The following is a 12,990-nucleotide window of genomic DNA, read 5'->3' on the forward strand; positions in this document are numbered from 1 at the left end:
CCAACTCGTGTACTAACCCATTACGTGTCATAATTCATTAGTAAGTATTTAAAAGATTGTCAGGTCAATTAATAATAATAATAAATTACAACTACCAATGAAATTATGACACCTCATAAGTTGGCACACAAATTGGGATTAGAGTTGTTGTCCCTAGCGGGGTGGATACAAGGCATGGAATCAAAGCACCCATGTTCAAAGAATATGATGGAAACCTCATTTACTGAGACTTTTCCTGATAGAATGGAGTCTATTTCATTCAACACATAAGGGTTTCCTCTGCATATCAAAGAAGTACATTGATAAAGGAGAAAACTTGTTACCTACAATGTACAACTTTCGCTACAATTACAAAATATCTAAACATGGTAAACGCATTATTACTTCCATAATTCTGCCAGTGAGAATTGTCTTGAACTGTCACATAACAAAAAACATTGTGATGACCGACAAGTCGAGAGGAAGCGTCATGTTGGGCACTGAGATCTTTTGCAGCAAATTTTGACAGAAATAACTTGAAAACTTTGGCCAAATAACAAGCATTACCATCAGATAACTACAAGGAATGAGGCTAGTAAAAAGAAAATTTCTACAATTCCCTAGTCCAGGATGGTTTCAGCATTGACAAATTCAAACAATTTGCAAACTTATATATAACGGAAAGGAGGGGAGAGAGAGGGATTCCAACCTCGTTTCTTCAAAGAAACCTGTGCCAAGATGACAAAATTCCCTACTGGAATCATGGAATCTACCTCAACCAAAGGTTGCATGCCACGCTTGGAGACGACTGCTAATCAAGATTCCGTTCTCGCGATTAAGCCATGGCTTTTCGCGACATGAGCGAGTGCCTCGAACTTTTATCAGCTGTTCGATGGCAATATGACTAGAAAACTTTGCCATTCAACAACCAAGAGGCATCCCAGCTTCAAAATCTCTTACGTCCACGATAAAGATGCAAGCACCAAATTCTGTACACCATAGAAGGTTTAATATAGGCGGCCACGGCACACAGAAGCTCCACATTGGCACGAATATCCTTCTCCAGGAAGCAGTGCATACCGATAGTGAAACGTTAATTCTTCGCCCAATGATATCTGCTCAAACAAAAGTAAAAATAAAATCAAAAGATGGAACTGGCTACTTCAAAGCACAACTTATGATATGAATTTAACAATGGAAGCGAAGAGCCATTACTCAAGGAGAAAAGATTGCCAGCAAACAATATTGGGGAAGATACATGCCAAACACCCCATGTGTGATACACATGGAAGATCAACCAAGAAGGGAAGTGAGAGATTCTTACATCTCGATTCGCATAGAGACCTATATGTGCAAGATGACAATCCATGCTTTCCACAAGGACTTGGTGACTCACAAGATTTGGCAAGCAACTACAGAAAATGACAGATCTCATGAGTAAATAAACAGGATATTAACAAGCCTAAAAAATCCTAGCCACCTCAAAAAATAAGTATAATCCTGATCAGAAAATTCTGCTAACGAGAAGTATATTTTCTCACCTATGATTAATGAACCGTGAAACATTTCCAAATTCCGTGGCATCAATTGCATAACGGGCCTGACCTTCAATCAATCTGCTCATATCATTGACATGAGAATCAATTTCAAATAAATAGCCGCAGCCTTCTTTTCCATACCTATAATCATCAAAGACCAGTGTAAAAATATAGCATAACTACTAGTGCATTACAATGGACACCAATCAATTTGAAATTTAATGAAACTTGAGTTGCATGGACTGTTTACTGGCATGCATCTATACTGGTAGGAGACCAGAAAGTGCACGGAATAAAACATTACATCAAAGAAATCACACTAACACACCGTATCATAGTCTAGAAAAGGTTTCATTCTTGATGTTAGGAGTCCTTTACTCCAAAAATATGGAACACTAGAAATTTCAATTCATAACAACGTTCAAGACAATGATTACATGAATAGTTACGATGCAGACCTATAAATATAAGATTTTAGTCCCATGATAAAAATAGGGCCATAGGAATAGGAATTACAAGCATATAAATGAAAAATTAAGAATACCTAGAACATGGAAGAAAAATGTACCACTAAAAATAATGAACTACAACTGATAAAAAATTGAAAAAGAAATGTTGTGTCTATCAAGAAAGAAACCGAAACCTCTTGCGCCTTATGTTTGTTTCCTGCTCATCTAAAACCTCGCCTATGTACTCGCACACAAATGTTCCACGCATGATTGCTTCACCAGCCCTGACTGCCCACCCCTGTGAATATGAGTGTGCAATAGTCAAACAGACGCTCCAGAAAACAATAACAACTGAAAAATTTACCTTTTTCTCTGTTTTAAACACTTCCAGCTTCACTCGAACTCCATTCTGCAAAACTCTATTTTGACAGGTTCTTGGGCAGCTACACATGTGATTGCACTCATAAACAAGGTAGCCTTCCTGCAAAAATTTGTGAGAAGTGAGTAGAATTGCTAGTCTTTTTCATAAGGGATGAAAGAATCAATGTTATCAATGATAGTTGAATAAATTACTTACCTCCAAGATAATTCGGCCTTTATCATCGTATGGGAACCTACCACGCATGGATTTCCCATAAATGTCTTTCGCATCATCATAGTCGGTATCAAAGAGGTACACGTGATCACATGTTTCAGGAGAGCATGTTGGATGCTGGCAGGCACACCCCAGCTGGAAACTCTGAAAAATAAAAGGGAGGACACAATTACAAATTTAGATGTCACAGAAAATGCACAAAGTATTGACAGGCACGCACAAAGGTTTTAAAGGAAAAAGGATTTAACGTGTAGGGGTGTGTGTGTGTGTGTGTGTTAAAAAGGATTTAACGTGTAAGGGTGTGTGTGTGTGTGTGTGTGTGTGTGTTAAAAAGGATTTAACGTGTATGGGTGTGTGTGTGTGTGTGTGTGTGTGTGTGTGTGTGTGTGAGAGAGAGAGAGAGGCAGGAGATATGGTGTGGGAAGGCATCATACATAGACAGTCAGATGTCATGGTGATGAATAATGATAACACAACAAAACTAAATACTTTGAATCTGTACATCACTATACTCCCAAATAATCACCTTAAAAGTTCCTTAATTGACCTTTTTTTTTTTTTTTTTTTTGAAGAAACAAGATGAAAAATATTATTATGGGGTGAAAAAGAATTACGACATATAAGGAACATAAAGGTATTGATAGAAATCTGTACATCACTATAATAGAAACGGGTAACAATAATGCAATATAAGGTCAACGTCCAAGCTATATTATCTAAGAACAAAAACCACTATCCGAGGCCAAAAATATAGAAAAAGAAAACAAAAGGCTACCTGTGTATCAAGCGAAAGCATAGGGCCAAGCCTGGGCTTTGTAACATAGGTAAAGGCCTCCCAAGGCATACGTCTACCACCTTGACCATCAGAACTACCCACAAGGAGGGATTCGGAATCTGATAGACCATAATCTGCCACACAGGCTACAGGAACCGGTTCCTGCCCATAACTCAAATCAGCACAAAGTACATGGCCATTTTGCACAGATCTTTGTCTCAAGTCGCCTGAATCTATGATATAATGGCACTCATCCACCTGCCATTTGTCATCCACAGGTTCCGACGAACATGCCGATTTGTGGCCAGGAATACCATTTGTAATAGGCTTCAATGGACACAGCAGGGTTAAATCCTTGAATGCCTTGCATCCCTTAGGACAAATAAACCCATCTTGATGCCAATTCAAGAAAATATTATGCTCACTACAGAGTTTCGCTGCCTTTAGATACAAACGTTCTGGCAATACTCCATATTTTTCCTCTAGGGTGGCTTTAAGGCTAATCTTGCAGCAAGTGGAACAAGCGATGGATAAAATGTCAGAGTTGTTGGGACGAGGTTTTGTTTTCTGCATCTCCGAAAACAAAATTTTTGCTACAGACGAGCATTGAGAGTCCGCCATTGTACCAAGAGTTGCTGCCTCAGAAGTTACATGAGGCGGTACACTTATTCCCCCTGTGCTAAGTGACTTTGATGCCTGAATGCGTTTCTTGATATTATCTGCTGCTCTGTTCCTTATTCTATATGAGGCTGCAGCCAAACTTTTCTTAAATCTAGGACGGCTGAGTCTTCCAGATTTTAACTTATACGCATAATAACGTACCCCCCTCTTTGCGGGTCTAGAGCTGACTAAACTTGGTCCCATATGAGCAGCTTGGTGGTGGCGGCCAAGATCAGGAAGTAAATCAAACTTCAACCCACAGAACCTGCAAACAAATCTCCGGGAACCACTCAACTTCTCAGAGTTATTATTCTCCACAGAAACCGAACTACGCGGCTCAAGCTTCGGTGAAGACTCATCATTAGCTGGCAGAGCCGGTTGAGCTGCTTTTGAAAGCCTGAAATCAACAGGATGAGCTGAGAGCACATGCAACCATAACTCGTCAGTATTCCCAAAATGGCTGCCACAGGGAATACACTGCAGAAGCATGCACTGCTCAACAAATGGAACATGGTGTCTCTCCTGCACATGAGTTTCCAGGACTTTCTTATTGGTAAAAGAATCAAGACAGATGGCACAAGCATAACCTCTAAACAGCCATTGTGCTTCCTTTTTATGGTTTTCCATCCAGTGGTTGCCAAGTTCTTGGTCATCCAAAAACTCCTGTGAACAAATTTTGCACTTAATGGTTTTGTCATCATCCTGGCTACCATCAACCACCTCCGGCAATTGGGCTGGTTCTTCCACGATAGATGAGGAAATCTTCGCATCTTCATCAGCACTGAAGCCCCAAATCCTTCGGAGTCTTTCCTTTTCATTGCATACCAATTTCATGAAGAATTCCCCAACACCAAAATCTTTAGAAGCTTCGGATAGGGCCCACTGAAATTGAACATCCTTCGGTACTGGGTTTCTCAGGGATAATATACTTTTAAAAAGCCTATAGAAAAGCTCGCATGCCTGATGTAACTGAACCTTTTGCTCCTGTGAATGGCAACCCCTCAAAAGATCTATGAAAACTTCTTTTGATACGATCCTACTCTTACCATTCCTCGCACGTTTAAGCCAGCTTGGGAGGTGCTTTTCACAGTATAAAGAGTGACGCTTTGGACTTTCCAGACAAGGGATATTGTTGTCACGCAAGCAAGAACCTATGCAGTGCAAAGCCTCGGTGCTATTACAATCTATAGCCGGAAGCTCAGGCTTCTCAACTAAGTTGCTTCTTCCATGCAAGGCCTCACTGTCCATGACTGAGACGGGGTCCACTTCCAGTGGACTTCCAACATCTCCAAACAACACTAGCTCTTCGCAGTGTGTGTTTTCTAAACTACGACTGCTCTCTTCATAATTTCTCTTGAGTGGATTCTCTGAAAAATTTAAATTTATCATATCAATCTTAGGTCTATGTTTCTTACAAAATGAGGACCCGGGTAAAGACCGATGCTTACATCTTGTACCAAGAACAGTTGTCCCTCCACACATTGGTGTATCATTGGAGACAGTCCCTTCTGCTCTTGTAGAGTTTCCCGTGAAACGAGAGGATAAATGAACACAACAGTAAACATCACCATCGTTAGCCCACCTCACACATTGCCTACCCTTAGATTCAATATAAGCAATGCATTGGCGATTCTTACTCCCAGACTCTAACGCTCTTGCAGAAGTCACTTGATCCATAGGTGTCATCTCAACGTCCTTGTTTTGTCCGGCCATACCATTTTTTGCTTCAAGTACGATTTTGCTCCATTTATCAGCCACATCACCAGGTGAGTCTGTTGGTACGACAGGTAGCTCTTTGAAGTTTTCCCCTTTACAAGGCCTTGATGCTAATGTGTTGGCATTTACAATGTCTCTATTGAAGAATTCAGCGTCGATTTCAAGAGTTCCTGATTGATCAGAACCCCTACTATCTACCTGGAAAGCATGTGGCTCGGCACGACGAACTTCAAGCTTGGGCCTTTTCCTGCTAACTTGGGGGCTTGTGCTCAAGGGGCCATCACTACTTTGCTGTTGCAGCTCTCCACCACCGTTTACGGGATGAGACGTTGAAAACCACTTCATAACTTCATGCTTCCAAGTTTTCCACTCAGAACCCAACGTGGGCTGGACTGGTGCATCCCTCAGAGAGTGGACTTCATTCCACATAATAGAATCAAACAACTCCTGAACCAGAAAAGCTGAAAAGAATTAACCAAAAGCTTGAGAAAAATATACAATATCAAGGTCATTTCAAGCATTACAGGTGTATTCAGAAAGCAGGAGTCAGAGGAAGTTTGTCATAATGATTCCATGTCCACGAGAAAAATATACAGTAACTGAAAGCAGTTGATAATAGTGTGTCAGCTCTCTTGCATCTTTAATTTTTGGTAATCTTGCAAAAATAGATTGCTTGACCATGGATATAAGTAAAGCATTGTGTAATGTATGTCCTTGTGCATATTTAATACCTCTTCCCAAAATGTATTAACAATACATACCTCCTTAAGCATTTCAACAGATTCTGCACTATGTGCATTTTGACACCTCTGAGCCCAATAGCTAAATGAATTCTGCAGCCAGTCGGAATTTATGTAGTGCTTCAATATCATCTGCAAAGAAGAAAAGAAAAAACAGCTTGCTTAACCGCTAACTAAAAAAAAATTTTTTTTTTTTTTTTTAAACAGCATTATATTTGACTTTCAAAAACAGAACCCAAAATGTTTGTATTTCGGCCTAATTTGAAACCTAGCCCTAGAACTATCACCAAGTCTGCAAGTTTACATTCTGCAGCTTCAGAAGCATGCTTCCAAGATCTGGATAACCATTACATCGAGACGCCTCCATAGCAAATTCCTTCCACACCGCCACGTCCCGGGCAGTCTCTATCAAGGCCTAAGCATGATCATGCAAACAAAAGTATAACAATCAAAGCCATAAAAACAAGGATTCCAATCAATAAAAGGAAGCTAAGAGAGAAGACAGCATCAAATCACATACCTCAGAGTGAAATTGGTCGACAATATTTAGCATACCAACAGCCAACTTTTGCATGATAAAACGTCGCGGAACTGTCAGGTCTTTTACCATTTTCAGTCCAATGTTGTGGGTCTTATATGCAATGGGGTGAGGATACTCATTGATAGAACGAACAAGTAGCGTGTCTGCCCAAGAATAATTCCTGGTATGTGGGAAAAATATAACAAAATACTTCTTCCTGTCATGTGTAGGCTTTGCTCTCAAAGTTGATAATGGCCAGTCAGCCCTTGCACATCTTATTCCAGCTTGCCACTTTCCTCTCCACTAATGTTCGCATAGCAGCAAAGTAAGAAAGTGTAAATGAAGTTAGCATACTCTATAATACTCCACTTTTGAAAAAACAACAACAACAACAACAGCAATAATAATAATAATAATAATACAGCAATAAAAACAGAGGGAGTTATCGAAGTCTGTCATCATAAGCCTCAACCAAAATGGAAAACTGAATAACAAAACAAAATATCGACAAGATTACTGAAACAAATAATGTGACTGGAAAAGGATATCTCCTTTGCAAGCTGCACCAAATATGTCATATGCTTTTTGAAGCTGATGTAAAATAACAGTACCTTGACCCACAATGCCACAGATTCATCCCCTTCTAGCCATTTGGGCTCGGAAAAAGATGACTCTCCTTCTCTATTGCTGTTTGGCAATTCACTTTCAATTGAATCCACAATAAGTTGACAATTATCAGAGGCTAGGCTGGTCTCTTTGCAATAACTCTGCTCATCCGCGTCATCATAGTCGTCATCATTTTCATCATCATAATCACGTGAGTCACGACATGACTTTTGACCTGCCACCTGAGTATCATCCGAAGCTCCATGGCAGTGGCTTTCCGAAATTTTCAATTCATCAACCGTCCCTTGAACTCCAACCCGTCTTTCCATTTGAGGCCTTTCCGCATTTTGCAACATACCATCCACTCTAACTTCTGTTAATGTCACTTGTTGCCCATGCTCATCAAGTTTAGATTTTTTATCATAAGCAAGCTCTCTACCCGAACTCTGCTGGGGGCAATCAGATTCTCCACCATACTGAACTCCAGAACAAGGAAGTACTTCCATGATTTTTCAAAATGAAACTAGTAGTCCCATATAAAGTTTGTGGTGTCACTTGACTATCCCCACCACCTTACTGTTCAAACTTAAAAATTGCAATTAGAATGCTTCTTTCAAATTGACAATTGGAGAAACAATAACCATAAGGGAAAAAAAAAAGTCCTTCAAAGGTTGTATTTTTTATAGTTTTTAAGAATTGCACACTTCTTCAATTGAATGGTAAGCATGTTGCTTCATAAAAATCGTATGAAACTAATTTAAATATATATCAACTTTTAACTCAATATGTATCACGCAGAAATGTCCCAGTTATTGTTTATTAGGTTAGATAGCTCAAGTGTCTAGACAACATAAAAAATTTGAGACATCATAATAATATTCAAACTAAAGTTAAAAGAATTATCATATAAAATCAACTTAAATATACCAATATAAAGAGAAACTTATCAGAGCCTAAAATCACTACAAAGGCTTCTAGTCTAGAGGAAAAAGACCATTTTGTAGCAATGCATGCAACAAAAATTTGCATTCATTAAACAATTCAACCTTTCCTCTTCTATTCCAATATCCAAATCTCACCTAGAAAATTTTTAATATACTAACTTTGAACGTAAATCAAGTTGGTAAGACAACAATTCATAAAACAAGGCTCTGACAGACATTTCCTTGAAGGAAACAGGTAATTGGACAAATCAGATGGGCAACCAGTTTATTAGAGCAATTATGTTTTGAAAGTTAAATTACATTTTCAATGTCGTAGAGAGGTTGTTAAAAAGATTATAAGATATGAAAGTCGTTGCATACTTGATCAGTTTGACACATAGAAGTGACGCATTAGACTATAACTCACTACTTTTTTTCATGGCTTTTCTGTATTTTTTTTTTTTATTGAGTTAATTGATTTGCTAAAAAAAATTGCTATTTTCTTTTATTTTCAACAAAACTTCATCTATCCCTCTAAATTGCAACACATCTAACAAATCCAAGTGTTATGAGCATTTATGTACTATACTCTATCTAGTTAATGCAAAATCCAAAGTTAGATGCTTTGTATCTAGAGATATCAAGGAATCATTCACCCTCTTATCAACAATTTCAAGAACATTTTTTAATCAGTATCTTTCAAGTGCATGTTTTCTAGTTTCAACTCATCTAGAATTCTATATCATCCAATGTTCCTAACAATATTCTAAAATAAATAAATAAACAAATAAAGCTCGATAAAAACGCGAATAATGTCAGGAAAAACTTCCAAGTATATTTTTTTTAAAAGAAGAAAATAAAATTAAGTTTGAAAGTCCAACAAAGAATTTAAAGTTAATCAATCACAAGTTCAATAGAATATCAAAACTCTAAAGGGAAATGCATTGAAGTTCTTTCTCTTATGTGCACAAGTTGTCTAAAACTTTTTGTAAGCTATTAGAAGGCCCTCTATAACACTACTAGAAGTTCAGCAAAAAAACACTACTAGAAGTTCTAAGGTTTGACTAGGAGTTGAAGAAAAAATTTTCCCTTCTTCCTGTAGGTGGCCACCTTTTACAAGAGGTGTGCACTTGATAATCACAAAATTTTCCTTCGATCAAATAATAATAAACTAGCAATTATCTAGTTAATTATCCCACATTTGAATTTAATAACCATCTTTTGCAAAAAATAAAAATAAAAATAAAATCATTCCTATTCGAATTAGAAATGATAATTATCTCATATAAAGATAATTATTACATCTTAATACGATCTAAACCAAACTTGAAATAATGATTATCACAAACTTTAAAAAATCACTAATTACACAAGCATAATTTGTTAAATTATTTTGTCTTTTTATAGGAGAACTCTTTTCATTGATGAACATCAACCAAAAAGTAAAGAGGATGAGAGATCCTCAAAAGCAGAAAGCAGAAAGCAAAAACAAACAATATAATCTTCCAGATGAATTCAAACTCTTAATTAATAATTATCACATATCACAATAATTCATTAATTATCCCGAAATCTTAAGGAGAATCCGCCCACAGACCCTGCTCGGACTGTCCGCGCCCAATCCTTTCCTGGGACCTAAGGCAGCATTGGCGAAATTCAAATTCCCCTACAAGACTCTGGTGCAAATTTTTTTTTTTTTTTTCCTTGAAATGGACTGTGGTGAAATTTTGTAACCGATATGCTGAAAATTATTCCGATTCATTTATTTGAATTTTGTGAGATAACAAGGGAACCAAAATAGGAAAGCATTTGCATCACAGTCTATGAGAAAAATTAGCAGCAAATGCAAATTTTTTTTTCCTATTTTGTCCAATGTACCTTAGTTCCTAAGTCCTAACATGGGTATTTGTTATATTAAAAAATAAAAATAAAAATAAAAATAAAAAACTTTGGAGTTTTTCATACTGGTTACACTTCACAGTTCACGCCACAAAATACCCCAACCAATAAGCAACCATGTCAGAGCTCTATCACATTCCAATTATAACCACCAAGTTCAGTAAGTGAAACTAAAAGGATTAGGATCCAAATCCCAGGAACAAAACCCTAATTCACCTAGACCACATTAAAGAAAATTCGTCAAAGCCCTTTATTACCAACATTAATTGCCAACACAAACATGAAAGAAAAACCCTAGCCCAAAAATCTGCAGTTCAGTGCAGATCGTGAACATGCCTAGAGATAAACTTATGTTCTTTTTTTTAATCCAATATCATAAATCTACACACCAATTAAAAAAATAAATGCCCATAAAAATATATATAAAAAGAAAAAACAAAAATCCCCTAATAAAAGTGGAGCAATTAGAAGCCAGAACCGAAGAGGGTTAGTATAATAGTTCACCAAGCATGTTATTGTTTTTGCCCCCTTTCTTTAATTTTATGGGTGTTAATAATACACAGAGAGTGAGCTAGGTCAGCAAAAAGAAAAAAATTAAAAATTAAAAAAAAAAGAACGAAATTGACTGCAAATGAGAAAAACAAAATTGAAAAAGAGAAAAAAAAAATGTGACATACATATAGATATAGGAGTGTCTCTGCCAAGTTACAGAGAGAGACCAAAAATGAGACAGATAAGATAAAATGGTGGTGGTGGTGGTAATGTAATGTACCTTTAAAGGAGGAGGGAAGTTATGCACCGAGAATCACCTTTTTCCATTAGGGTAAACAAGTTTTTGGTTGTTTGGTAGATACGGGTTTTGTTAAATGGTACCTTTTTTTTTTTTTTTTTGCTGGGGTTCTCTCAATTTTATGTCTCGCACTCTCAAATCTTCCCTAGTCACTAACAGATGTGTGTGATATACATATATATATATATATAATATATGTCTATGTGTCTATATATATATATAACCTTATGTTGGGGTGGGTGTGTATTTTGTGACCAGGGCAGGTCCAAAATGGAACAAAATGAAAGGCACACCCAAAAGAAGGTGGAAATTAGATGAAATGGAACAAAGGAAGACCGTGTGGGGATAACTGGGGGTACAAAAATGGTTTTGTGGGGGATTTTGACCTAATAATAATAATCAATAATTTAAAAAAAAAAAGAAAAAAAAATTTGAGGATTTAATTTTTTTTAAAGGTTATGAAAGAAAGAGGGACTGGGTTGTGGAAGATTTTTGGTGGGTTATGGCTTTACGGGGTTTTATATCTAACCTTCTGTATCTATCTATCTATCTATCTATACACTAGAAAGGAAGGTTGTTTTTTATATATGTATATATAGAGAGAGAGAAGTGCGATTCTATTGGTTTGTTCGCGTAACGTGGCTCTATTTTGTAGTGACCAAAATCAAAGATTGAAATTTTGATAATCGTTCTATTTTTTGTGGGGGGTGGTTTTTTCTCTCTAGTCTCTGCTAAAACATGACTTATCTACCCAGAAGAAAGGGGTTTTTTTTTTTTTTTTTTTTTTTTTTTTTTTTTTTTTTTTTTGGGGTAGGTTTTGGGCAGATGAATTTTGTTGGTTCCCAAGATTTTCACATCGAGATGCGAATTGGGTATTGCTAACAACGACATTTCTTTAGGCTTTAGGTTGTATCCCACCGAAAGTGCAATTGAGCGGGGGCATTTTCGTCATTTTACTCACCTAAATCTTGCGGCTGTTTGGTCACGGTGACTGGCTCTTCCTTTTGCTAGGTTATATATATTATCCGATTATGTGCATTTCTGACTTTTTATCAAAAACAAAAAGGTAAATCTTTCTTTATTAATTCTGTTCAGTATTAAGAAAACAAAAGAGATTAATAAATGTATTATGGAGGATAGAAAATATCATGGAAAACGAAAGAAGGGCAATTTGTTTTTATTTTTTATTTTTGTTTTGGTGTTGAAGAAGATTCATTTGCTCACGAAAGAAAGGGGAAAAAATTAAAGGGTATTGTTTCTTTCTTACGTTGTTTGGTCGATTGTCAAATAAAGGAAAGGTATTATATTTATACTTGTCTAATTGTCATTTTCTTCATTGTGTATACTTTTCTTTTCTTTTATTTACTTATATTTGGTTGTTGGGGTTGTGCAGTAAATTAGCTTGCAGCTTGCTAAAGAAACCATTTTTTTATTAAAGCTAAAATACAAATTTATCTATGATTTTTTTATAACTGTGTGAAAAATATTGCTTTCTGCTTTACTTCAAAAAAACAAATAAAAATTTTCCAAAAATGAATACAGTGTTGACTTTCAAATGACAAAACTACACCCTAAAAAAAAAAAAGCCAAAACTACACGTCCTTTATTTCTTTTTCAAAAAAATTTTGATGACACTATGAACGACATATAGTTTATAGGTTTGAAGTAATGGGTGCATTTAGAATTGTTTTCGAAAACGTTTCCACACGTTTTTTGAGGCACGAAAATGAAAACGATTTACAAATCGTATTTGTTTAATAAAAATTTTAAAAACAGAAACGAAAATAAAAAACAATGAGA

General features: G+C 36.5%; 1 protein-coding gene across 2 annotated transcripts; it reads right to left on the reverse strand.

Moving 5' to 3' along the window:
* Positions 1-254: 254 nt before the first annotated feature.
* On the reverse strand, positions 255-12,037 carry LOC21387811 (histone-lysine N-methyltransferase SUVR5). Of its 2 annotated transcripts, none has more exons than XM_024166583.1 (12): positions 11,173-12,037; positions 7,584-8,154; positions 6,973-7,275; positions 6,757-6,867; positions 6,474-6,584; positions 3,337-6,159; positions 2,544-2,705; positions 2,331-2,447; positions 2,161-2,264; positions 1,521-1,658; positions 1,304-1,391; positions 255-1,094 (listed from the first exon to the last, which is right to left on the reverse strand). In XM_024166583.1, the coding sequence occupies exons 2-12, from the start codon at positions 8,082-8,084 to the stop codon at positions 987-989; spliced, it is 4,566 nt and encodes a 1,521-aa protein (XP_024022351.1). In that variant the 5' UTR covers positions 8,085-8,154; positions 11,173-12,037; the 3' UTR covers positions 255-986. The 2 variants fall into 2 exon arrangements, with proteins under 2 accessions (XP_024022351.1, XP_024022352.1); XM_024166584.1 differs by having other exon boundaries at positions 7,584-8,163.
* Between the last annotated feature and the right edge of the window lie 953 nt (positions 12,038-12,990).

The sequence above is a fragment of the Morus notabilis genome, unplaced genomic scaffold (genome assembly GCF_000414095.1).
Source record: "Morus notabilis unplaced genomic scaffold, ASM41409v2 Scaffold244, whole genome shotgun sequence".
Classification (NCBI taxonomy): Eukaryota; Viridiplantae; Streptophyta; class Magnoliopsida; order Rosales; family Moraceae; genus Morus; species Morus notabilis.